Source organism: Thunnus maccoyii, chromosome 15 (genome assembly GCF_910596095.1).
Source record: "Thunnus maccoyii chromosome 15, fThuMac1.1, whole genome shotgun sequence".
NCBI lineage: Eukaryota > Metazoa > Chordata > Actinopteri > Scombriformes > Scombridae > Thunnus > Thunnus maccoyii.
Window position 1 is genome coordinate 6,289,662 of NC_056547.1, and position 27,271 is coordinate 6,316,932.

Sequence of the window (27,271 nt, forward strand, 5' to 3'; positions counted from 1 at the left end):
AAAACGTTGGCATTGTACGTTTCTGCAAACCACAGAAACGTTGAATATCTACGTTTCAACACGTGAAACACGTAGCATATTAACATTTCAACAAAACGTATCATATCAAAATATCAGCTGACTTTCACATCAGGAGGAGTCGGAGTCGGTGGATGGATAGTAAGTTTCCTCGACCATCTCGAAACCAATGCCCATTTCCCGTTTCAACCGACAAAGCTGAGTGTTTTTAGTGAGACATCGGAACATTTTCAGCCGTTTTTATTTCATTTTTTATCTTTTAATTTTATTTTAAGCCAAACCATGATCTTTTCCTAACCCCAAACAAGTGGTCTTTGTGCCTAAATCTTACCAGACTTTAACCACAGCGCTGTCACACCATAAAACATCATTATTCAACGGATAGAAATGTTAATATGCTACGTTTTGTAGAAATGTTGATATGATACGTTTTGTTGAAATGTTAATATGTTAAATATTACACGTGTTGAAATGTATATATTCAACGTTTCTGTGGTTGGGTTGCACAGTGTAGATTAGTTATAGTCAGTGGGCTGGAGGCTTTCACGCGTCAGGCGCAATATGATACTGGTGGCCTAGTTTGGTCCCTCCTTGACACACAACACACGAAGACGCACAACAACATTAACACGACTGTTTGTGTACTGCAGTGGTCACTCGGCTCCCCAAAAAGTCATGCCGTGAAGACGATGGAGCTTGTTTTTCTGCTCATCTTCTTTCCTTTCACACTTTCAGGTGAGATTAATTTTAAAAAATGTAAAAGGCGTAGCAATTACACACAACTCACTTTCACTTTCATATTGGGCACCTGTACGCAGTTTAAATCAAGCTTTACATTTACCATTTTTGATAAGTTGTCCATTATAAAAGGTTTAATCAATGGCTTTAGCAAGGGACAGGCGCGTAATCCCCGCGGAGGAGGAGGAGGCGGTGGGTGGGTGTTATGATGCAGCACATAACAGGACGCATACCTCCCATGGGTGCGCATCGTTCTGTTGAACACAAACAACCAGTCCAAAGTTTAAACACACCCTCCCATTCTGACTAGTACTGTATTTTGCTTCTTTTATTTATTTCTAGTAGCTATCACATAACCTGTTGAGGTGTCAGTCGAAATACAGCTATTGATGAGACAAATTCAGGTCTGGAACATTTTGAATTAATCTATGATGATGTTCAGGTGTCACTGAAACTGAATAGATCCGGGATTTTGCAGAAATAACAGTTTCTGTACAGTACTGATGTTCTGGGCGTTGTTAACATCTGGCTGTGTGTCAGATTATTTCCTTTGACTTTATTAAATAGTGTCATTGATTGAAATGAACTAAAAGATAAAAGATAACACTGTAACAGATTGTTTTAAAATGTGTACTCATACTGTAGACTCAGATTAGTGATACTGTAATGCAGTGTAATATAATATAATCTAGGTATGATCAAATATGTTCTCATATAATGTAGCATCTCCTATAGTAGGACTAAATGTACAACTATTAGCTATATTGTGTTTAAGATATTTACCTCATTATTTAGAGGAAATATCTCTATTTTTGAATTCATCAGAAACTATTTTGTAATTATGAGGTCTTTATCTTGTAATCATCACTGACCTAGGCCTGATTTAGTTGGCTTTTGTTCTCTCTTGGTTTGAGTTTTTGATACTGATGTCACTGAACATTATTCACCAAAGTCACCATTCTGAAATTATTTCATCAGGTTTTTACAGTGTTTTGTTTTTTTTCCACCAGACTGACTAAACACAGATCAGGTTTCTGGGCTCATATCATAGCAGCTTCCTACTGTACTAATAATTCATATTAATTATTATGATTACATACAGATTTTTTAAAAATGTGATTAATAACATTAGATAATATAATAAAATCACAACATTTCTAAAGATTAAGATATTGTCACAATTCAAGCAAAATAAGGCACAGTAAGGAAGACAGTGATAAATAGTTGTAATTCATATGCTTTGCTCACCATATGTTGTTCCACTTTCAGGAATCCCATAGCAGTGTACAGATATTTATATCAAGATTTAACATTTTGATTAGAATTACGGTTGAATGTACAGACAGGGGACAAATTAAAGGAAAAACTGGTACAGGTCTGAATTCTTGACCACTACAGTGAGGGGATCTGGTGGCTCTGTTATGGTGTGGGGGGCATTTTGCTGGCATGGTTTGGGTCCAATTGTCCACTTAGAAGGAAGGGTCACTGCAAATCAATACAAAGTTGTTTTGAGTGATCACCTTGATCCTATGATGAAACATTTCTATCCTGATGGGAGTGGTCTCTTTCAGGATGACAATGTCCAAATCCACAGAGTACGAGGGGTCACTCAATGGTTTGATGAGTATGAACATGATATTAATCATATGCTATGGCCTTCACAGTCACCGGATCTAAAACCCAATTGAACACCTATGGGAGATTTTGGACTGACTTGTTAGACAGCGTTCTCCACCACCATCATCAAAACACCAAATGAGGGAATATCTTTTTGAAGAACATCGTTCATTCCTCCAGAAGAGTTGCAGAGACTTTTAGAAGCAATGCTAAGGCTGAGGAACACCATTCTTCAAAAAGATATTCCCTCATTTGGTGCCTGTACCGGTTATTCCTTTAATTTCTCCCCCGTTTGTATATGTAATCATTACTAACCTTATATAAAATGATGATCAGTAAGGTTAATAAAGCTGTCTTAGTCAGTCTTAGATACTCAGCACTTTAACCTCTGCTTCTAACGTGAGTCAAACCTAAAACTTTAAATATTCAACTACTCATTCTTTCACTTACAATTAGTTTGACAGTTTCATTTCAGAAACACTAATTAAGATTCTGCAGTAGACGACAGTTGAGAAAACACGATTTTTGTTCCGCTGTTTGTTTCATTGTGGGAGCGGTTGTGGCTCAGGAGGTAGAGCGGGTCGTCCACTAATTGGAAAATCAGTGATTCCTGATGGGTGTGCCATCAGTGTGTGAATGTGTATGAATGAATCGATTTCCTCTGATGGGCAGGTTGAGACCTTGTATAGTAGCCCCTGTACCATTCAGTGTATGAATGTGTGTGAATGTCATTCGTAGTGTAAAAGTGCTTTGAGTGGTCAGAAGACTAGAAAGGTGCTATACAAGTGCAGTTCATTTACCATTCCCATGGTTTAAACACTGTATACCAACTTCTCCCACTTTAACCAAAGCATAAATATCTGTGACTTATGTCTTAGTCTTAAGACACACATCGCTCCTCCACTCCAAGTAACAGCTGTTACTCTTTTTACACATACATTTATAAATGTTTCCACAGTTTTACACAACATAAATACATTTTTGAATATTTAAATACTGAAACTTGCATATTGAAGCACGAACACGTTTTAGAGATTATATTTGTATCTTATACATTTGTCATCTTCACATGTCCTGTATTTGTCATGCGGCTGATAAATGTTGATGTCATTGAAAGGTTTTTGTTAATGCTCAGATTATTGGTGTTGGAGGATTAATTAAGGTTCCTCTGACACCTAATTAATCTGACAGATGTACTTTATTGCAAAAATGGCTAAATTGATTTTATATATATGAACTTTTACATATAAATGAACATCTGTTACTTTCCAGCCTTTGCCAACAAGTTCACACAATGCTGACTGAGCATTGTCACTGCCAAATAAATCTCTCTGTATTTCACAGTCAACAGAGGTTTTAAATCTCATGTCAGGTGCAACATTCCCACTCTGGCCGTTTTAATCGTTTGGCTCTTCCAGAGGTTGTGATGCTCGAAACAATTTATTCACCATTTTACAACTGCAACACTAGGTTACGGCCAGTGGTGTACTGGCATACTGAGATGGTGGACCGTTAAAACATATCCGTTTTTAAATGGACTGTACTTGTATAGCGCCTTCCTAGTCTTTCGACCACTCAAAGCACTTTTTTTTACACTACAAATCACATTCACCCATTCACACACCGAATGGGTGCAGGGGCTACCATGCCCATCAGAGGAAACTAACCACACACATTCATACACTGATGGCACAGCCATCAGGAGCAATTTGGGTTTAATTATCTTGCCCAAGGACACATCGGCATGTGGACTGGAGGAGCCGGGAATCAAACCACTAATCTTCCGATTAGTGGACAACCCGCTCTGCCTCCTGAGCCTCAGCCACCCTGGTTTTTTCTGTGTGGCTGTCATTCAGATTGATGATGATTAATTATGAATTGTTAATCAATCACCCTATTGCTGGTGAAATGTAAAATAAGATTGTTGGGGGGGTCACAGCTCTCAGATGTGTCACATACAGAAGGTGACATAAGGTCAAATGTAAATTAGAAAGTATTTTTTTATTTGTTTATTTGTCATTTTTGTTCAATTTATTCAGTTATTAAATAAAATTCTAAAATAAACTGCTGTAAGAAACAACCATCATAGCAAAATGTTTACTTATTTCTTCTCAAAACATTTTTAGTTACATATGTAAGTAATGTGATCTGAAAAAACAGATTATTGTTATTTTAGGAAAGTTACAGTTGATATTGCATACTGTGTAAAATGAAATGAGGAAATGAGGAAATCTGTCTGCTGCATCTGTGTGATACTTTAAATTAGGACCCTTGACAAACATGAACTCAATAAATATTTCCATTTATTAAAACTGCAAAGGTGGAAATGAGTGCTTTTGACTGATAGCTGAAAGGTTTTATACCAAGTTTTGGGAAACACTCTAGTGAAGCTTGTCCCTGATACCTGGAAATCATGAGCTTACTTTTAAACATTTTATCAGTTGTCAAAATGTGTGAGGATAAAAGAAAACATTTACACTACTACTACAAAAAAAGAGTACACTGGACCTGAAGTGTAGAGTGTTGTGTTTCCCTATATCACCACTAGAGAGCAACATAACTCTGAAATGTCTCAGCTGTGCAAAGCATGCACTTACTTTTTAAAATGTTATCAGTTGTCAAAATGTAAGAGGTTAAAGAAAAAGAAAAATTTTACACTACTACAAAAAACAAACACAAACTTGCCACAAATTTTGGTTTATTTCAGAATGAGTACAATGACTCTTGTGACTCAGAGTGTGTCTTTCCCTATATCACCACTAGAGAGCAACATAACTCTGAAATGTCTCAGCTGTGAGGTCACCACAGAGAAACAGCTGTCAGAGCATTTACACACCTCCAACATTACAAAGGGTTTCCTGATATAAAGTTTTCAACAGCCTGTTTCCATGAAAGATCAGACCAATACAGTTAAAGTGAAAACTAAAATTAAAATGTAATACTAAATAACTTTCCCACTGTGTTACTGAAGATTTAAGCACTTGCAAATTATCATCAGACAAATTTTTAAAAAATCTTTATTTTCAACAGATCAGCAGTTGGAGACAGTTAAAATTTCTGAACAGGCTAATAGATAGATTTATATTGTCTTATTTCACTAATATCAGTGTTGTGTTGATGTCAGTAGAAACTGTCATTCATGTCGTTCAGAAACTTTTAATGCAGTTGTTGCATCTGTCAGCGAAAACAAACATCTCAGACAGTCTTGGACTTCACCACTTCCTCTTGAAGTCCCCACAGTCAGGTTAATGATATAAAGTTTAAGTCAGCTCAGATGTCAAATGAAGATGGGAAATCATTCATATTACAAAATGTGAAACACACATAAAATGTGTAAATGGTAGGGAGAGAAAAAAAACAAAAATCAAAACAAAAAACAAAAAAAACCACACTTCTATGCACTCAATGCACTCTAATCATTGCCTTGTTGCACTGCCTGTTGGCATCTACGTCCTGTCAGGCCCAAACTTAAGCTTTATGACACTTACTGGTGTTGTTGTCTCCTGACTAGATCCCTGCTTGTGTTGTATCAGTCTCATATGTACATTGCTTTGGATAAAAGTGTCTGCTAAATGAAAAATGTAAATTTAAATGTAAATGTAAATGGATTTACGTAACATATTACCTAAATAAGTTTGGTAAATTGGATCAATAAAGACATTCACCACAAAAACATCAAAATTACCTAGTGTGAGATGGAGAACATGTCTGGACCAGACAACCTACACCAAACACAGACTAACTGAAGGTTTTTCAGTATAAAAACAGAGGCGTCAAGACAAAAACTTACTGACAGAGACAGACAGACATATAATTACATTACTGCAGAAAACTACAACCCCATGATTGTGACACATAAAACATAACTACATAAAAATGATCTTCATAAAAACATGTTTTTTGTGTGTGTTGGTGTTAGTTGTTAGTGATACACCAGTGTGATACACTGGATCAATATCTGCACTGATATTGATCTTATTCAATGCAATGCAACACAATTTTATAAACCTTCTGGAACAATATAATTAAGATTTGTCTGAAAAGTGTAAAGAGTGTCAGTTTTGAACATCTCAACATGTAGTGAAGTTATGTTTAGCTACAGCCTCATGTTATCATACAGAAGAATAGAAGAATGAACCTACTCAGTGAGGTTTCCAGATGTTTAACTGAAATACAGATAGAAGTACTGGTAGTGGATCGGCACTCTGTATCAGCCAATATCCTGAGTTTAGGTATCAGAAATGGCATCAGGAGATTAAAAGTAGGATTACTCCATCAATAGTTATATAAATCACTTGCACCCAAGATCAACACACAAAGAGACAGAACCTGTACAGAGTACCTGGAGGAATGAAAAAAAAGATTGCTCTGATAAATAGTTTCAATTTATACTAAACTTGAATATGTCTCTGTATGTCTCTGTCCTCTGTTTACAAAATGTTACCAAATCATGAATATTTCACCTATTTTGTTGGTAATGTGACGGCTCCTCTGCTTTGCTTGCTGCTGCTGTGCTCTGTTTGCAGGGCTGGAAACCTGAGGGCAGGCTGATTAACATGATGGGACACACCTGGGCCAGATGTGCCTCATGTATATATATAAGCTGGAGAAGCTGCCAGTTCAGTCTCTTCACTCCTGCATAGTTGTTTTTCCTTTGTTCCACCCTACAACACCCGTACAGCATACACTCACCCATCCACTCCCTACATCACTGATCTTACAGACTCACCCCACCAATTTGTTACTTTGGTATGTTTTGATTACTTTGTTTTAAATAAAATTACTTTTTTAAATATGGAATACCTGTTTGACTTCCCTTTTTTGCCACAGTCCAGAGCTGTGACTACACTTTGTGTATTTTAAGTGTGTGTACAGATAGTTTGGTTTTTTATTTGTTGAGGCTTCATGATGAATACCTGAGGTGCAACGCATAAAAAAGGAAAGATTAAAAATAAATACAAAATTTGTATATTTTGAATGTGCAGATAATTTTGTGTGTATGTGATTAACACGCAACGTTTTCTCTCTTTTATTCTCAGCACATCCATACAATGTTCTTCAAAATATTTGTTTATAATTTTATCTCATGTAAATGTTGCAGCCTGGTTGCCAGAATAAAACGTTGGCATTGTACGTTTCTGCAAACCACAGAAACGTTGAATATCTACGTTTCAACACGTGAAACACGTAGCATGTTAACATTTCAACAAAACGTATCATATCAAAATATCAGCTGACTTTCCTATCAGGAGGAGGAGGGGTCGGTGGATGGATAGTAAGTTTCCTCGACCACCTTGAAACCAATGCCCATTTCCCTTTTCAACCGACAAAGCTGAGTGTTTTTAGTGAGACATCGGGACATTTTCAGCCGTTTTTATTTTATTTTTGAATTTATTTTAAGCCAAACCATGATCTTTTCCTAACACCAAACAAGTGGTCTTTGTGCCTAAACCTCACCAGACCTTAACCACAGCGCTGTCACACCATAAAACATCATTATTCAACGGATAGAAATGTTAATATGATACGTTTTGTTGAAATGTTAATATGTTACATATTACACGTGTTGAAACGTATATATTCAACGTTTCTGTGGTTGGGTTGCACAGTGTAGATTAGTTATAGTCAGTGGGCTGGAGGCTTTCACGCGTCAGGCGCAATATGATACTGGTGGCCTAGTTTGGTCCCTCCTTGACACACAACACACGAAGACGCACAACAACATTAACACGACTGTTTGTGTACTGCAGTGGTCACTCGGCTCCCCAAAAAGTGATGCCATGAAGACGATGGAGATTGTTTTTCTGCTCATCTTCTTTCCTTTCACACTTTCAGGTGAGATTAATTAAAAAAAATGTAAAAGGCGTAGCAATTACACACAACTCACTTTCATTTTCATATTGGGCACCTTTACGCAGTTTAGATCAAGCTTTACATGTACCATTTTTGATAAGTTGTCCGTTATAAAGGGTTTAATCAATGGCTTTAGCAAGGGACAGGCGCGTAATCGCCGCGGAGGAGAAGGAGGCGGTGGGTGGGTGGGTGGGTGTTATGATGCAGCACATAACAGGACGCATACCTCCCATGGGTGCGCACACATCGTTCTGTTGAACACAAACAACCAGTCCAAAGTTTAAACACACCTTCCCATTCTGACTAATACTTATTTTGCTTCTTTTATTTATTTCTAGTAGCTATCACATAACCTGTTGAGGTGTCAGTCGAAATACAGCTATTAATGAGATAAATTCAGGACTGAAACATTTTAAATTAATCTATGATGATGTTCAGGTGTCACTGAAACTGAATAGATCCGGGATTTTGCAGAAATAACAGTTTCTGTACAGTACTGATGTTCTGGGCGTTGTTAACATCTGGCTGTGTGTCAGATTATTTCCTTTGACTTTATTAAATAGTGTCATTGATTGAAATGAACGAAAAGATAAAAGATAACACTGTAACGGATTGTTTTAAAATGTGTACTCATACTGTAAACTCAGATTAGTGATACTGTAATGCAGTGTAATATAATATAATCTAGGTATGATCAAATATGTTCTCATACTAATGTAGCATCTCCTATAGTAGGACTAAATGTACAACTATTAGCTATATTGTGTTTAAGATATTTACCTCATTATTTAGAGGAAATATCTCTATTTTTGAATTAATCAGAAACTATTCTGTAATTATGAGTTCTTTATCTTGTAATCATCACTGACCTAAGCCTGATTTATTTGGCTTTTGTTCCTTCTTGGTTTGAGGTTTTTGATACTGATGTTATTTAACATTATTCATCAAAGTCACATTTCTGAAATTATTTCATCAGGTTTTTATAGTGTTTTTTTTTTTTTTTCATCAGACTGACTAAACACAGATCAAGTTTCTGGGCTCATATCATAGCAGCTTCCTACTGTACTAATAATTCATATTAATTATTATGATTACATACAGATTTTTTAAAAATGTGATTAATAACATTAGATAATATAATAAAATCACATAATTTCTAAAGATTAAGATATTTTGTCGCTATTCAAGCAAAATAAGGCACAGTAAGGAAGACAGTGATAAATAGTTGTAATTCATATGCTTTGCTCATCATATGCTGTTCCACTTTCAGGAATCTCATATCAGTGTACAGATATTTATATCAAGATTTAACATTTTGATTAGATTTACACTTGAATGTATATGTAGTCATTACTAACCTTATATAAAATGATGATCAGTAAGGTTAATAAAGCTGTCTTAGTCATTATGGCAAATGTGCCAACAAAACATGGCCTATTCACATATCCAGCATTCATTTGTGTTTTGAGTTGTGTTTTTGGCTGCCTGGCCAATGGAAGGTCAATATTCACTCTCCTTTTAGCTTTTGTTTAGTCTCAATCATTCCAAGTATAATATCTGGCTCTTAGGTTGGTAGATGTTCTACTTTCATCACCAGCTCATCACTAACTTTGTGTGTTTGAGGTTTCATGCTGGACAAAATATTTAATGTAATTAAATGTTATTTTTACAAGTATAGATAAATGCATGATTATAAAAAAATGAACTTAAAAACCCTTAAAACTTCTTTCTCTTACAGGGAAACACTCACTGAAGTTTTTCTTCACTGTGTCCTCTGGAGTCAAAAACTTCCCAGATTTTGTGGGTGTTGGGATGGTTGATGAAGTTCCAGCAGGTTACTGTGACACCAACAGTAAGACAGCAGAAGGCAAACAGGACTGGTCACAAAAAATATTTGAAGATGATCCACAACACTTGGAGTGGTACACTCAGAGGTGTTTATTACACCAATATGAATACAAAGCTCAAATTGACATTTTGAAGCAGCAACTGAACCAAACTGAAGGTAAGTAAAAATACTGTAAAAATGTAAAGTTGTGTTTTTTGTCAAATAGCAAACAGATATAGTTGCATTATAAACACACATGTTTACATGTTCAAACACAAACACAGTTTGCTAAATGTGCATATATTCTTCACTCATATCTCTCCGTCTATTACCAGCCATGTAATGTGAGGGACTCTTTCAAAATGGGTCGTCAATATTAATATTATATATAGTTTCCCTGGTAGTTATGTGCTGGATTCACTGAAAAACTGAGCGAAAGGGTTTTACATTTGAATCATGGCCTCTGTGTGTGTGTTTGTGTGTGTGTGAGTGTGTGTGTTTCTGTGTGTGTGTGTGTGTGTGTGTGTGTGTGTGTGTGCATGTGCATGTGCGTGTGTGTGTGTGTGTGCGTGTGTGTGCGTGTGTGCATGTGTGTGCATGTGTGTGTGCGTGTGTGTGCGTGTGTGTGCGTGCGTGTGTGCATGTGTGTATGTGTGTGTGCGTGCGTGTGCGTGCGTGCGTGTGTCTGTGTGTGTGTGTGTGTGTGTGTGTGTGTGTTGCCCTTCTTGTCATGTTTGGTTTGATCTGGATGCTTAAAAACTGCAGGTCAAGTATGTTTTGGTTGGAAAGTTTGACCCCTTGATGTCAGTTTGTGTATTTCTGTGTGTTGGTCTTGCAATGAAGAGGTGACTCTTCCACATGTTCCTTGACATTTTCTAAAATGCAGCCTCACATAGGCTCCAGCCACCTGTAACCCTCTGTGGGATCTCACTCTGCACTCTGTCTCTCTCTCAGGTGTCCACATCTTCCAGAGGATGTTTGGCTGTGAATGGGATGATGAGACTGGAGAGGTTAATGGTTTTAATCAGTTTGGTTATGATGGAGAAGACTTCATAGCATTTGACCTGAAGACACTGACATGGATCGCTCCAAAACAACAAGCTGTCATCACCAAACACAAGTGGGACAGAGATAGAGCTCTCAATGAAGGAAGGAACTACTTCCTCACCCAGCAGTGCCCTCAGTTTATGAAGAGATATTTGGACCTTGGGAAGAGCTCTCTACTGAGAACAGGTAGAATCACATGACCTGATGTAGTTTCATGGACACAACAATATTTAAATGCATCTTCTCTTTCTAACCTCCCTCCCACACCCCTCACCATTTATCTCTTCAGAGCTTCCCTCAGTGTTTCTCCTCCAGAAGACTCCCTTCTCTCCAGTCAGCTGCCACGCTACAGGTTTCCACCCTTACAGAGCCATGATGTTCTGGAGGAAAGATGGAGAGGAGCTTCATGAGGACGTGGAACACGGAGAGATCCTCCCCAACCATGATGGATCCTTCCAGATGAGTGTTGACCTGAACCTTTCATCAGTCACACCTGAAGACTGGAGGAGGTACGAATGTGTGTTTCATCTCTCTGGTGCAAAGAACGACATCGTCACCAAACTGGACAAAGCAGTGATCAGAACCAACTGGGGTAAGACTGGAATACTGACTTTACAGTGTTTATTTAATGTATACATGAAATTTGCCATGAACATTTAGAAGATGTTAAGCCTGAGCTCTGATTTTACAATTTGAATGAGTTTGAAACAATCTTGACTTTCTGGAGCTGAAGGTTAGTTAATTACAGGGTTAACAAACAAAACTGCTGTTCTGCTCATTCAAATAAATATTGTTTCTTACTTGTTACATTATGCACATGACCTACTAAAAATTACTTTAGTGAATGCAACAAAAAACAGTTCAAATCTAGTGGTGTGCCAGCAAATGATTAGGAGCACAGGTCTGTCACAAATCTAACCAAATTAAACATAAAACATAATTTCAGAAAACAGAAACACAACATGCAAAATGCTAGACCACATTTTTACTTTACTTGTATTTTATTTATTACACTGTCATGAGATTACTCACAAGACAATCTACTGTTTGTATGTGAAAATAAGATTTATTAAAACAAGTAAGAACAAACTAGAACTGTTGCTGATCTGAGGAAACATGTGACCATGCAGGAGAGAGCAAGAGCTTTCAGGGAGGACAGGGTGATCAACTCAAAGATGACAGGATGAAAAACATAAAGAACAAAGCTTTAGTATTACAATAACAAAAACACAAAAGGTGTAATACAACAAAGACAGGGAACAGGTACAACATAGACACAGGATGGACACACAGAGGTCTGAAGCACTAAGGTGGTTTTCACCTGCAGATGGTCATTGTATGAATTATTGTGATGCCAAATAAACCATCACATCAACATGTCCAGTAACATTAATTTCACCTAGAAAGAGACATCATCTGCTTTTGACAGTATAATTGAGCTGCTGTACTCACATTAACAACTCTGCACATCCTGGACAATAATAAGTTTCCTCAGTAGAAAACTCTCACAGGATTCCCAAACTGCCTGTGTGTCATGGCGGGGGAAAGTCCTGTGTTTTAAGGGAATGAAAGTAACAAATGTAATGCTCAATAATGTTGTATATGTATGACATCATTATAGGTTAAAATACCAAAAGTACATTGCCATGCCCTTGATGCACTGTGAATGTTTTGCTTTGGTTCCAGTTTCTCCCTCAGAGTTCCCTGCTGGTCCTGTTATTGGAGGTGTTGTAGGACTGCTGCTGCTCCTGGCAGTCTGCATCACTGGAGTCTTCATCTGGAGAAGGAGAGATAATGGTGAGAGACAAGCATACTTTTACTCATCATCAAGCCTTTTTAACTACAAATAACAGTGTAACCTGGCTGATGTTCAGTAGCTTGAAAAGCAGAAATGAGTGAAATTAATACAGTATTTCTATAAAACATTTATTAGTGTTTTCTTTGTTTGCTTTCAAAATTCTGACATTTTAAATTTTGAAATATTGTAATCTCTCATCTGTATTTCAGGATTCAGTCCTGCAAACTGTGAGTATTGTGTCAGTTTATTTCTCTCTCTCTCTCTCTCTCTGTACAAATAAATGCAGTTAATCGTTTGAATTGAATTACTGACACCTTGTTTTTCTTTTATAGCTTCAGACTCATCATCCTTTGAAATTTCTGAGGTCAAAGATGCAGCTCTTAACTGATCACAGTGAGTATTTCATCATGTCATCAACACTGTGCAGATACTGTATGAAGAATCTCTCTGTTGTTCCTCCTGAAACTAGCTACAGTATACTGATATAATACTCTCATAAATATACTGAAAGTCTGTCTTTGTTAAAAACTGTTTGTCTGATTTGACAGAATTTCTAAGTCAAGTGATCCAGTATAGTTACAGGAAACAGCTGACACTGAGGTTTTAATGTGATAGTGATTGAATGTTTTACATTCTGGACCAAAATCAAACATATTGCATACAATATGAAATCAATTACTGTATAATATGACCACTAATAATTCCAGGTCCTTTTCTATTTGTTACTCTGTCTTTGCAGCTTTCCAGTAAAGATTTAGAGGAGAATAGTGAACTCAAATAAAGATGCTGTGGCTTCAATATTTTATTCTATTTTGCAACATAAATGTTCATTAACAAAACCTGTTTTAATGAATATTGAGATGTGACATCACAGGACCCATCAGAAAGTCACATGATACATCAAACTAAAGTGTGAATTCATAGATCAGATTTATGAGTTTCAGGTCGTCAGTGGATGCAGTGAAGAATGATATCTGTGAAGATTATCTGAGAGCTGATAGAAGCATTGATGTTGATGTGAATCCTCCACTGCAGGAGTAACAACATCTGGAGAGAACTGATGCTGCTGTCCAGCTGTTTCCTCAAACCTTTGGTGGAGATGAATCACTGCAGCAGCTACCAGACACCAAAGAGCCACAACGTTACTCCAGTGGGGCATCTTTTGTCGTCAGATATCAAATTCATATCAGTTAGTCATGTGATGTACTGTCTTTGATGATGATGGGAGACATGCAGCACTTTAATCTCTGCTTCTAACGCTGGAGTCAAACCTAAAACTTTAAATGTTCAACTACTCATGCTTTCACTAACAATTAGTTTGACAGTTTGCATTTTAGAAACACTAATGAAGATTCTGCACTAGGCCACGATTGAAAAAACACAGTTTTTGTTTCTCTCTTTGTTTCATTGTGATTACAGTTTGAACACTGCATCTCAACTTCTCTCACTTTAACCAAAGTGTAAATATCTGAGTTATGTTTTAGTCTTCCAACACACATTGCTCCTCCACACTAAGTAACAGATGTAACTCTTTTTAAACATAAACTTGTAAATGTTTCCACAATTTTACACAATATAAATACATTTTTTAATATTTAGATACTCCTCCTTTCATTGAAACTAGCATATTAAAGCAATAACATTTCTTAGAGCTTATATTTGTATCTTATACATTTGTCATCTTCACGTCCTGTATTTGTCATGCGGATGATAAATGTTAATGTCATTATAACATTATTGTTAATGCTCAGATTATTGATGTTAAAGGATTAATGAGGGTTTTATCTGTGGTACTGATGGATGCACTTCATTTCATATTGTCAAACTGGAAAAACTGATATGTCTACGTGACAGTATACATCTTCTCTAAGGTCATGTGATCTGTTTTTGGCTAAATGTTTTTACCTCAGATAAAGTTTGTCTCCACATCTAAAAGTTAATAATCAATTATGAATTGTTAATCAATCATCTTTTCACTGGTGAATGTAAAACATTATTTTTCGGGGGTCACAGTTCTCAGATGTGTCACATACATTAGGTGTAGAAATGATCTGTCTGTACATGAGGTCAAATGAGAATTAGAAAAAATATTTTTTTCATTTATCTTCTTTTTTTATTTGGTGAACTTCATTTTGTCTAGTGGAGCTGCTACATTTTCTAGTGTCATTCTTGTTCAATTTATTTGATTAATAAATACAATTTTCCTGAAAACCTGCTTAAGAAGTCTTCCTGTTACATCATACCTGTGTAAACCTCAAATGTTCAGATGTGTAGGCTTAAAGGTTTTCTTCCAAGTTTTGGGAAACACTCTAGTGAAGCTTGTCCCTGACATCTAGAAAGCATGAGCTTACTTTTTAAAATGTTATCAGTTGTCAAAATGTGTGAGGATAAAAGAAAAAGTTTACACTACTACAGAGGAGTACACTGAACCTTGTGACTCAGAGTGTGTCTTTCCCTATATCACCACTAGAGAGCAACATAACTCTGAAATGTCTCAGCTGTGAGGTCACCACAGAGAAACAGCTGTCAGAGCATTTCCACACCTCCAACATAACAAAGAGTTTCCTGACTTTAAGTTTTCAACAGTTAAAGCAAGATTCTTACAAACAGCCTGTTTCCATGAAAGATCAGACCAATACAGTTAAAGTGAAAATTAAACTGTAACTTTTCAACCGTGTTACTGAAGGTTTAAACACTTGTAAATTATCATCAAATAAATGCAAAACTTAGCAACAGATAAACAGCAAATTACTTTTGGAAACGATCACCTGCATAGACCTCTGTACTGTAAGTGATGGTCATGATGTTTAGATTTCAGAAAGGAGGTTGGTAGTAAAATTCTTAACAGATACATTTACACTATTTTATTTCCTTAATGTCAGTGTTGTGTTGATGACAGCAGAAACTGTCATTCAGAAACCTTTAACACAATTGTTGCATCTATAGGAGGAAACAAACATCTCAGACAGTCTTCTTCACCACATCACATTTTGAAGTCCCCACAGTCAGGTTAATGATATAAAGTGTATATAAACCCTTAAAATCAGCACCTATTTGATGGCAAATGGAGATGGGATGAGGATTCTTGTCATGTTTGGTTTGATCTGGATGCTTCAAAACTGCAGGTCAAGTACGTTTTGGTTGGAAAGTTTGACCCCTTGATGTCAGTTTGTGTATTTCTGTGTGTTGGTCTTGCAATGAAGAGGTGACTCTTCCACATGTTCCTTGACATTTTCTAAAATGCAGCCTCACATAGGCTCCAGCCACAAATTCATGTAGGGGAATATTACTTTTAGGGAAAAAAATTAATTAAGTAAATTGCAACACTAAAGACATTTACCACAAAAATATCAGTAGTCTCAACTAAACAACCTACACCAAACACAGACTCACTGAGGGCTAAAAATCAGAGAACTACTAACCCAAAACAGATACACAATAAATTAACATCATAAAAATGAGTCAAAAAGTCTTTTTTTGGTTGGTATTTGTGACCTTAAAAAAGTCGCTTTTTCAGTAGTGATATTTATCTTAGTGCGGTGCAACACAATTGTATAAACCCTCTGGAACAATATGATTACAGTTTGTCTAAAAGGTTTAAAAAGAGTGTCAGTTTTGAACATCTCCACTTGGAGGATTAACCTGCTATTGGGCCCTGAGGCAAAGGTTTGTTGCTGGGCCCCTGTTGTCCCCCACTATACATGGCATAACTCTACAGCTGAAATGATTAGATGATTATTGATTAGTTGATTGACATAACGTTAATTGGCAACAATTTTGATAATTGATTGAACATTTAAGTAATTTTTTAACTAAATAAATTATAATTCTCTTGTACCAGCCTCTGAAATGTGAATATTTGCAATTCCACAGTTTCCAGTGACAGTAAACTCAACATCTTTAGGTCTTTGACTGTTGGTCAGACAAAACAATTAATCTGAATATGTAATATGATCTGCATTTTTTAAAAACTATTTTCTGACATTTTAGACACTGAACAATCGATCAATGTTACGATGTTACAGTTTCATTTGGCAGGCACTTTTATCCAAAGAGACGTACACATGAGAGTTAATAAATCACAAGCAAGGATCTATTCAGGAGAGATCAAAGCGAGTTAAGTGCCATGTAAGTTCAGGTCCAATTGCAGTTCAGCACTCACCGCTATGTGAATCATGATTAACTAGGTTACTCTTGTTGTATGCAAAGGTCATACCAGGATAATTCACCAGGATAATTCAAACCGAGATATGTGCAGTAGCCTATAGTATGTGGCTGTGTAGCGATACGCATGGGCCCTCTCGGGTCGTACTAATCGAAGTAAAATAACTGATGTTCTGACTCAGGCAATTCAGAATAGTTGTCCATTATAAATCCAGACAACTGTAAAAATCGCACCACTGAATCACCGAATGCACACTATTGTGAATCAGTGAACTTGTAGATCTTTTTTTCGTACTTTCAGCTGTCAAATATGTATAATTATTACATTTGCTCCAAGGGTAAAATGTGTGTCTGTATAGATAAGTGATAGTCAGTGGGCTGGACATCTTCACGCATCAGGTGCAATATGTTACTGGTGTATTTTGGTCCCACCTTCCCACACAACACACTATGACGCACAACAAAATTAAAACGGCGACTAGTTTGTCTACTGCAGCGGTCACTCAACAGGACTCCCCAAAAAGTCATGCCATGAAGACAATGGAGCTTGTTTTTCTGCTCATCTTCTTTCCTGTCACACTTTCAGGTAAGATTAACTTTAAAATGTGTTGTTTTTTTTAACATTTAGTCGTCGAAAATTACTTGTTTCGTTTTAAGTGAGAGTGTAGAAGGCCTAGAGTGATACAGTTCACTTTCACTTTCAAATTGGGCACTTTTACGCCATTTACATCAAGCTTTACCTGTACCATTTTTGATAAGTCGTCCTTTGTAAAGGGTTTAATCAATGGCTTTAGCAATGGTAAATAAATTATTTACAAATCCTTTATAGACATGCGCGTAATCACCGCGGGGGTAGACGCATACCCGCCATGGGTCCATTACATGCAGTAAAGTTAGATTTTACAGCGAGCCGAGTGGTTTCCAATGTTTCATGCTTTTATAACACAGAGATTGGTCCATAACAAAAATTGCAGAGAGCGCAAACACCAAAATTTAGTTAATAGAGGTGTGCACACAGTTCTGTTGAACACAAATCAACTTTCATTTACAGTATCAGTCCAAAATTTGGACACACCGTCCCATTCTGACTGGTAGTGTAATTTGCTTTTTTTATTTCTCTCTAGTATCTATCACATAAACTGTTGAGATGTCAGTTGAAATGCAGCTACTAAAGAAATGAATTCAGGTCTGCAACATGTTAGATTAATTTATGAATTTTATCAATAATGTCGTTCAGGTGTCACTGACACTGAATATATCCAGGATTTTGCTGAAATAAAAGTTTCTGTACAGTACTGGTGTTCTGTCAACACGTTCTCACTGCCAACTCGTCACATATCGAAGCTGGATCCCGTGGCGTCACTTTTTAATGCACTGGGTACCGCTTAGCATAATTTGTCAATGCGCAGTAACACGGCAGTCACCGTTAAAAAATAATTATATTTTATGGTGTGACAACATGGTGGTTAAGGTCTGGTTAAGTTTAGGCACAAAAACCACTTGGTTAGGGTTAGGGAAAGATCATGGTTTGGGTTAAAATAAAAAATAAAATAAAAATGGCAAGGTGGTCTCGAACCATGTCTCTGCTGCTTTCCAACTTTCTGCCAACAAAGTTTAAAGCCATCCACCAAACCCTCCCACTCCTAAGAAGAAAGTCAGCTTATATAGATGTCATGTGAAGTACGTCACTTCAAAAATGTTGATATGATAAGTATTGTTGAAATGTTAATATGCTCCGTAGTACAGGTGTTGAAATGTAGATATTCAACGTATTTGTGGTTTGCAAAAACCAATGTTTTATTCTGGCGACCAGGCTGAAATTTGTCACCTAGTATAGACGTCATCGGTCTCATGGCGTCTATTTCAGATGTTGTGGGAGTTCAACAGAAGTCTATCGGACTACCCTGTACGTTGAAAAATGATGCTGAAGGGATACCCAGTGCGTTAAAAAGTGACGGCACGGGGTCCTGACCAAGCGTCGATATGTGACGAGTTGGGAGTGAGAACAGGCTGTTTCTGTATGTTGTTAACATCTGGTTGTGTGTCGGTTAAGTTTCTTTTGACTTTATCAAATAGTGTCATTATTGAAATGAACCTAAATATAAAACATAAAACTCTAACAAATTGTTTTAAATGTGTACTCATACTGTAAACTCAGATTATGAATAATATAATACAGTATAATATAATATAATCTAGGCCTAATATGATATGTCATAATAATATAATATTCACAGAACATGAAATAAGTTGAAATCTCAAAGCACAGACCTCAAGTATTACTTTAATAAAGGAGTTTTTAGATTTTGTATCTGGATTTGTTTTAAATACACAGTGAATGACACCAATGTTGTGGAAACTTGACTTTGTGGTAGCTGAGTTATTTAAAGAGACTCTGCGTTGGCCCACCAGTTAAAGTATGAGGACCAGAGATGAGAGCCATTCAACAGTTTATTGTTTTGTTCACAGGATTTCCATTTAAATAGTTGACTTGCACAGACGATTTAAAGGCTAAAAGGCAAATGAAAACAATAATCAGTAAACAAAGGTACTATAATAAATCTTAATCAAATCAAAGCACTTGTTTGGTTATTGAACAAAGAAACAGTAATAACTACAATACACTTCCTTAACTTACTCAAATAATATATCTGGTGCACAGTCAACTGGAGAAGGTAGCTGATATCACACAGAGGTCAGCATGCTGCAGCAGACAAAGGGAGAGACTGAGCCAGGCTTCTTATCAGTTCAGGTGTGGCCCGTTAGGTTGAGACTAAGTCCTGCCCACCTAGGACTGGGCAGGAAGGAGGATTTTCTACAAATGATTTAATGTTTCATATGAAGACCTTTATGAGTTGTAACTGTGATTTCAAGGCAATATTCTTATTACATGTACACCTTCTGAGGGCCAGTGCTGTACTGTAGATTACCTGTGAGATAGACTCAGGTGTTGCAAGACAGGAATACAACATTAACTTATAACATAATAATGTGAAAACTATAAGCCAAGGCATAAATCATGGGCTACGTCATGTCTCAGTGTATTTTAAAATGACAGATATTCCAAAACTGTCTCAACAAAAATGTATTAACACTTTAATAACTGCATGTGTGGAGTCTATGTGACACAAGAGGAGATACTTGAGTATGACCTTCTGCTTCAGATGATGTTGGTCTTTCATTAAGTGTAATGATTCTCACTTAGACTATTAACTGCAGCTTAATGTACCAGCATCATGTAGTAAAGCACAATTTCACAAATATTTATCATATTGCAGTAACTGTTTTTAATTAGGCTTAGTTTTTGTTTACTGAATATTAATATTAAAAATACAATTTATTATTCATACAATCTTTAAAACAGTTGTTGTAACTTCTATTTCAGCCTTTATATTTCTCTTTTTAAATATAACTGTACATTTACTGCAGAGCTTAACATACCTCAGATTTTGACATGTCTGTTCACTGCTGATTATTATTATTAAAGAGAAGAAATGATATTGATTCGTATGGAGGCACATTGAAATAACAGTGGAAAAAAATATTCAGAGATATTTTCTTAAAATATTTTCATATAATGTAGCATCTCCTATATTAGGATTAAATGTATAACTAATATCTATATTATGTTGAAGATATTTACCTCATCATTGAGAGGAAATATCTGGTTAATATGAATTCATCAGAAACTATTTTGTAATTATGAGGTCTTTATCTTGTAATCATCACTGACCTAGGCCTGATTCAGTTGGCTTTTGTTTCCTCTTGGTTTGAGGTTTTTTATACTGATGTCATTGAACATTATTCACCAAAGTAACAATTCTGAAATTATTTCATCAGATTTGTACAATGTTGTTTTGTTTTTTTTTCCACCAGACCGACTAAACACAGATCAGGTTTCTGGGCTCATATCATAGCAGCTTCCTACTGTACTAATAACTCATATTAATTGTTATGATTATATACAGATTTTTTTAAAATGTTGATTAATCAAAGTAAATAATATAATAAAATAACATAGTTTCTAAAGATTAAGATATTTTGTCACTGTTCAAGCAAAATAAGGCAAATGTGATAAATAGTTGTAATTCATGCTTTTCTCACCCTATGTTGTTCCACTTTCAGATGTTTATATCAAGATTTAACATTTTGATTAGATTTACACTTGAATGTATATGTAGTCATTACTAACCTTATATAAAATGATGATCAGTAAGGTTAATAAAGCTGTCTTAGTCATCATGGCAAATGTGCCAACAAAACATGGCCTATTAACATATTCAGCATTCATTTGTGTTTTGAGTTGTGTTTTTGGCTGCCTGGCCAATGGAAGGTCAATATTCACTCTCTTTTGTTTAGTCTCAATCATTCCAAGTATAATATCTGGCTCTTAGGTTGGTAGATGTTCTACTTTCATCACCAGCTCATCACTAACTTTGTGTGTCTGAGGTTTCATGCTGGACAAAATATTTAATGTAATTAAATGTTATTATCATAAATATGTATAAATGCATGTTTATGAAAAGTCGATTTCAAAACCTTTTAAACTTCTTTCTCTTACAGTGAAACATTCACTGAAGTTTTTCTTCACAAAGTCCTCTGGAGTCAAAAACTTCCCAGATTTTGTGGTTGTTGGGTTGGTTGATGAAGTTCAATGGGGTTACTGTGACAGCATCAATAAGACAGTGGAAGCCAAACAGGACTGGTCACAAAAAATGTTTGAAGATGATCCACAGCACATGGAGTTGTACACTCAGCAGTGTTTGTTAAACCAGTACAACCACAAAGCTCAAATTGACATTTTGAAGCAGCAACTGAACCAAACTGAGGGTAAGTAAAAATACTGTAAAAATGTAAAGTTGTGTTTTTTGTCAAATAGCAAACAGATATAGTTGCATTATAAACACACATTTTTACATGTTCAAATACATACACAGTTTGCTAAATGTGCATATATTCTTCACTCATATCTCTCCCTCTATTACCAGCCATGTAATGTGAGGGACTCTTTCAAAATGGGTCGTCAATATTAATATTATATATAGTTTCCCTGGTAGCTATGTGCTGAATTCACTGAAAAACTGTGCAAAAGGGTTCTACATTTGAATCTTGGACTTGGTGTGTGTGTGTGTGTGTGTGTGTGTGTGTGTGTGTGTGTGTGTGTGTGTGTGTGTGTGTGTGTGTGTGTCTGTGTGTGTGTGTGTGTGTGTGTGTGTGTGTGAGGCTCTTTTTGTCATGTTTGGTTTGATCTGGATTTTTAAAAATTGCAAGTTAGGTAAGTTGATAAGTGGAAAGTTTGACCCCTTGATGTCAGTTTGTGTATTTCTATGTGTTGGCCTTGCAATGAGGAGGTGACCCTTCCACATGTTCCTCGACCTCTAAAATTCAGCCTCATATAGGCTCCAGCCACCTGTAACCCTCTGTGGGATCTCACTCTGCACTCTGACTCTCTCTCAGGTGTCCACATCTTCCAGAGGATGAACGGCTGTGAATGGGATGATGAGACTGGAGAGGTTAATGGGTTTGTTCAGTTTGGTTATGATGGAGAAGACTTCATAGTATTTGACCTGAAGACACTGACATGGATCGCTCCAAAACCACAAGCTGTCATCACCAAACACAAGCGAGACAGAGAGAGACCCAACAATGAAAGGTGGAAAAACTTCCTCACCCAGCAGTGCCCTGAGTTTGTGAAGAGATATTTGGACCTTGGGAAGAGCTCTCTGCTGAGAACAGGTAGAATCATCTGACCTGATATAGTTCCATTGTTGCCTTTTCTGTTTCTAATCTCCCTCCCTCACTCCTGCCCCTTGTCTCTCCAGAGTTTCCCTCAGTGTCTCTCCTCCAGAAGACTCCCTCCTCTCCAGTCAGCTGCCACGCTACAGGTTTCTACCCTCACAGAGCCATGATGTTCTGGAGGAAAGATGGAGAGGAGCTTCATGAGGACGTGGAACACAGAGAGATCCTCCCCAACCATGATGGATCCTTCCAGATGAGTGTTGACCTGAACCTTTCATCAGTCACACCTGAAGACTGGAGGAGGTACGAATGTGTGTTTCATCTCTCTGGTGCAAAGTACGACATCGTCACCAAACTGGATAAAACAGTGATCAGAACCAACTGTGGTAAGACTGGAATACTGACTTTGCAATGGTTATTCCCTAAAAACATCTGTTGTCCAATAAAATATATACATGTCATTTGCTGTAAATGTGGTGGTAACTCTGGCTTCTGATTATACAATTTGAATGGGTTTAAAACAAGTTTATCAGTCCTGAGCATTCTGGAGCTGTGGGTTAGTCCAGGGTTAACAAACAAAACTGCTATTTTGCTCACTGAAATAAATGTAGTTTCTTACTTGTTACATTATGCACATGACCTACTTAAATTACAAGTGGATTCAATAAAATGCAGTTCAGTGGTCGAGACAAAGGGCTCTCTTTTGCCACTGGCATTTACCTGAAGTTATATCCTCACCTGCACCAGTCTGGTGTCTGGGTGAGTTGCCATGTGCCTCGTGGGAGGAAAGGTGCAGTTGAAGATGTGCTGTTGCCAATCCAGCAGAACACTGCAATCTAGGTGCCAAGAATGAGTGAGTTTTGCGCAGTCCACTGTCCACCTGCTCAGGAAAAGGTTGACAGCACAGCGAACCTATGATCTTTAATATTACTGTCATTTTCTTTGGTGAGGGCTCACCCAAATAAATCTCACCAAAATAACACAAACACCCTTATTCCTGCTTTGTATTTAAAACAAGCCAATCTAATCAATTTAAACTTTAAAAATATTTTCATAAAAAATATATACAACATGAAAAACCAGGATGTTCATCCCTCCAGTAGAGTTCAGAGACTGTAGAATCAATGCAAAGGCTGAAGAACACCATTATTTAAAAAAGATATTTTCTCATTTGGTGTTCTGATGATGGTGGTGGAGAGCGCTGTCTTACATGTCAGTCCAAAGTCTCCCATAGGTTTTCAGTTGGGTTGAGATCTGGTGACTGTGAAGGCCATAGCATATGATTCACATCATTTTCATACTTATCAAACCAGTGACCCCTCATGCCCTATTGTCATCCTGGAAGAGACTCCTCCCATCAGGATAGAAATGTATCATTATAGGATAAAGGCAATCACTCAGAACAGCTTTGTATTGATTTGCAGTGACCCTTCTCTCTAAGGGGACAAGTGGACCCAAACCATGCCAGCAAAATGTCCCCTACAGCATAACAGAGCCACCAGATCCCCTCACTGTAGGGATCAAGCATTCAGACCTGGACCAGTTTGTCACCTGTCTGTATCTTGTGCCCACAAGATAATAACTTATTATCTGGTGCATAGAAGGTATTATCTTGTTCTCACAAGATAATACTGTTACTATAACGCTAGAAGTCACACTTTACAAATAATGAGCTAGTAATACACCCACAGTATAAAACTATCAGCAACTAACAGCAAAAATAAACACAAATGATTTGACACAACATTTACAGCAATAAAACAATGGCTCTTACACAAAACAAGAACAAACTAGAATTGTTGCTCATCTAAGGAAACGTGTGACCACGTGAGAGTGCACGCTGCAGTTTTTTTGTGAAATGTGTGCCTATTATGACATTTTGGACTACCAACAAGAAAAACAAAAGTGGTGAGCTATGTTCTGCTATCGCTCTGGAGCTTGTTTTCTGCTCCTTTTTTGAGGAAATAATATTTTAGCTGTGTGTGCTCAGCAGTGGGCGTCATTGCAGGTGTGTTTTGTTGTGAAATGTTTAGTGGTTGACAGCGGCAGCTAGCTGTCTTATTAGCTTGAGAGCTAATATCTGCAGGGTGTTTCTAGTCAGATAGCACAGTTTTTATTGTGTTGTTGTGTCATTTGTTGATGTTAGCAGGATAGAGGTAAGGCACTTGGGAGCACACAGAAACGTCACTTTTGTTGGATTTACGCGGAAAATCCAGCCCAGGGCCTTCACATAGAAATCAGTCCACAGGCAACTGAGAAAGGCAGGGAAGGACTCTATTTTTACATTACATTACTACCTGTTCACTCACTGGCAATAAAAAAACATTAAGATATGTAAATTGCTTCCCAATTCTATATATGGAACCTTTAAAAAGAGACATCACCTGCTCTTGGCAGTGTAGTTGAACTACTGTACTTATATTTTCAACTCTGCACATCCTGGACAATAATGAGTTTCCTCAGCGGAAAACACTCACAGGAAAAAAGCCCTTGGAGAGAAAGTCCTGTGTTTTGGGGGGATGAAAGTAACAAAAGTGGTTGTAAATACTGTTGTATGATTATCATACATCATTATAGGTGAAAATACCAAAAATGCATTGGCATGCACTTGATGCACTGTGAATGTTTTGTTTTTGTTCCAGTTTCTCCCTCAGAGTCCCCTGCTGGTCCTGTTATTGGAGGTGTTGTAGGACTGCTGCTGCTCCTGGCAGTCTGCATCACTGGAGTCTTCATCTGGAGAAGGAGAGATAATGGTGAGTGACAACAATACTTTTACTCATCATGACACCATTTAACTCCATTGTTTTAGCATATTTCAGCAACATTTTAGGAAAATATTTATTCTGAATGAATAAAACAAATAACAGTGTAATCTGGCTGATGTTCAGTAACGTGATCTCCAACTGAAGAGTTACTCTCATCTTTTGCAATAAAAGCAGAAATCAGTGAAATTAGTACAGTGTTTCTATAAAACATTTATTAGTGTTTTCTTTGTTTGCTTTCATAAATTCTAACATGTTAAATTTTGAAGTATTGTAATCTCTCATCTGTATTTCAGGATTCAGGCCGGCAAACTGTGAGTAATCTGTCAGTTTATCTCTCTCTCTCTCTCTCTCTCTCTCTCTGTCTCTCTCTCTCTCTCTCTCTACAAATAAATGCAGTTAATAGTTTAAATTGAATTACTGACAGTTTGTTTTTCTTTTATAGCTTCAGACTCGTCATCCTCTGATCCATCTTCAGTCAGAGATGCAGCTCTTAACTGATCACAGTGAGTATTTCATCATGTCATCAACACTGTGCAGATACTGTATGAAGAATCTCTCTGTTGCTCCTCCTGAAACTAGCTACAGTATACTGATATAATACTCTCATAAATATACTGAAAGTCTGTCTTTGTTAAAGAGACTGATTTGGCAGAATTTCTCAGTCACGTTTATATTTCGGACAAAAATTAAACATACATATAATATGACCACTAATAAGTCCAGGCTCCTTTCTATTTGTAACTCTGAATTCATAGATCAGATTTATGAGTTTCAGGTTATCAGCAGATGCTGCTGTCCAGCTGTTTCCTCAAACCTTTGGTGGAGATGAATCACTGCAGCAGCTACCAGACACCAAAGAGCCACAACGTTACTCCAGTGGGGCATCTTTTGTCTTCAGATATCAAATTCATGTCAGTTAGTCATGTGATGTGCTGTCTTTGATGATGATTGGAGACATGGAGCACTCTAACCTCTGCTTCTTAAGCTGGAGTCAAACTTAAAACTGTACATGCTCAACTACTCATGCTTTCACTAACAATTAGTTTACAAATAGATTTTTGAATATTTAGACATTCCTCCTTTCATTGAAACTCACATATTAAAGCAATAACACTTTTTAGAGCTTATATTTGTATCTTATACATTTGTCATCTTTACATGTCCTGTATTTGTCATGCAGATGACAAATGTTAATGTCATTGTAACATTATTGTTAATGCTCATATTATTGGTGTTAGAGGATTAATGAGGGTTTTATCTGTGGTACTGATAGATGTACTTTATTTCATATTGCAAATATGGAAAAATTGATTTGTCTACATGACAGTATACATCTTCTCTAAGGTCATGTGATCTGTTTTTGGCTAAATGTGTTCACTTCAGTTAAAGATTGTCTTTACATCATCTACAAGATAATAATGATTAATTATGAATTGTTTAATCAATCATCTTTTCACTGGTGAATGTAAAACATGATATTTTGGTGAACTTCATTTTGTCTAGAGCAGCTGCAACATTTTCTAGTGTCATTTTTTGGTCTTATTTGTTCTAATAGTGTTATATTTACCTTAAATTGATAAATAAAATTCTTCTGAAATCCTGCTTAAGAAGTGTTCCTGTTACATCATACCTGTGTTTACCACAAATGTTCAGATGTGTAGGCTTAAAGGTTTTGTCCCAAGTTTTGGGAAACACTCTTGTGAA

The 27,271-nt window shown here is 36.7% G+C and overlaps 2 protein-coding genes and 1 long non-coding RNA gene across 7 annotated transcripts in view; 2 read left to right on the plus strand and 1 right to left on the minus strand.

Annotated features, from left to right (window-relative positions):
* Positions 1 to 8,061: 8,061 nt before the first annotated feature.
* LOC121913601 (major histocompatibility complex class I-related gene protein-like) lies at positions 8,062 to 27,097 on the plus strand. The gene is made up of 8 exons (XM_042436308.1): positions 8,062 to 8,208; positions 9,965 to 10,231; positions 22,521 to 22,799; positions 22,886 to 23,188; positions 25,445 to 25,555; positions 25,861 to 25,878; positions 26,010 to 26,070; positions 26,323 to 27,097. The coding sequence occupies exons 1-7, from the start codon at positions 8,154 to 8,156 to the stop codon at positions 26,063 to 26,065; spliced, it is 1,089 nt and encodes a 362-aa protein (XP_042292242.1). The 5' UTR covers positions 8,062 to 8,153; the 3' UTR covers positions 26,066 to 26,070; positions 26,323 to 27,097.
* LOC121913607 (major histocompatibility complex class I-related gene protein-like) overlaps positions 17,580 to 27,271 on the plus strand; it is a 60,099-nt gene continuing 50,407 nt past the window's right edge. For all 5 annotated transcript variants that reach the window (XM_042436319.1, XM_042436318.1, XM_042436321.1 and 2 more), the window contains exon 1: positions 17,580 to 17,649. In XM_042436319.1, coding sequence (XP_042292253.1) covers positions 17,595 to 17,649 — 55 coding nt within the window. In that variant the 5' untranslated portion in view covers positions 17,580 to 17,594. The remainder of the gene's footprint in view (positions 17,650 to 27,271) is intronic.
* The window catches only part of LOC121913649, a 37,391-nt gene continuing 35,581 nt past the window's right edge, over positions 25,462 to 27,271 (minus strand). Inside the window, exon 3 of the long non-coding RNA XR_006100336.1 lies at positions 25,462 to 25,535. This is a non-coding gene — a long non-coding RNA (uncharacterized LOC121913649). The remainder of the gene's footprint in view (positions 25,536 to 27,271) is intronic.

Coding starts and splice junctions, on each gene's coding strand:
- LOC121913601 (XM_042436308.1), top strand. CDS start 8,154: ATGAAGACGATGGAGATTGTTTTTCTGCTCATCTTCTTTCCTTTCACA. Junction 10,232..22,520: donor GCAACTGAACCAAACTGAAG/GTAAGTAAAAAT, acceptor ACTCTCTCTCAG/GTGTCCACATCTTCCAGAGG. Junction 23,189..25,444: donor AGTGATCAGAACCAACTGTG/GTAAGACTGGAA, acceptor TTTTTGTTCCAG/TTTCTCCCTCAGAGTCCCCT.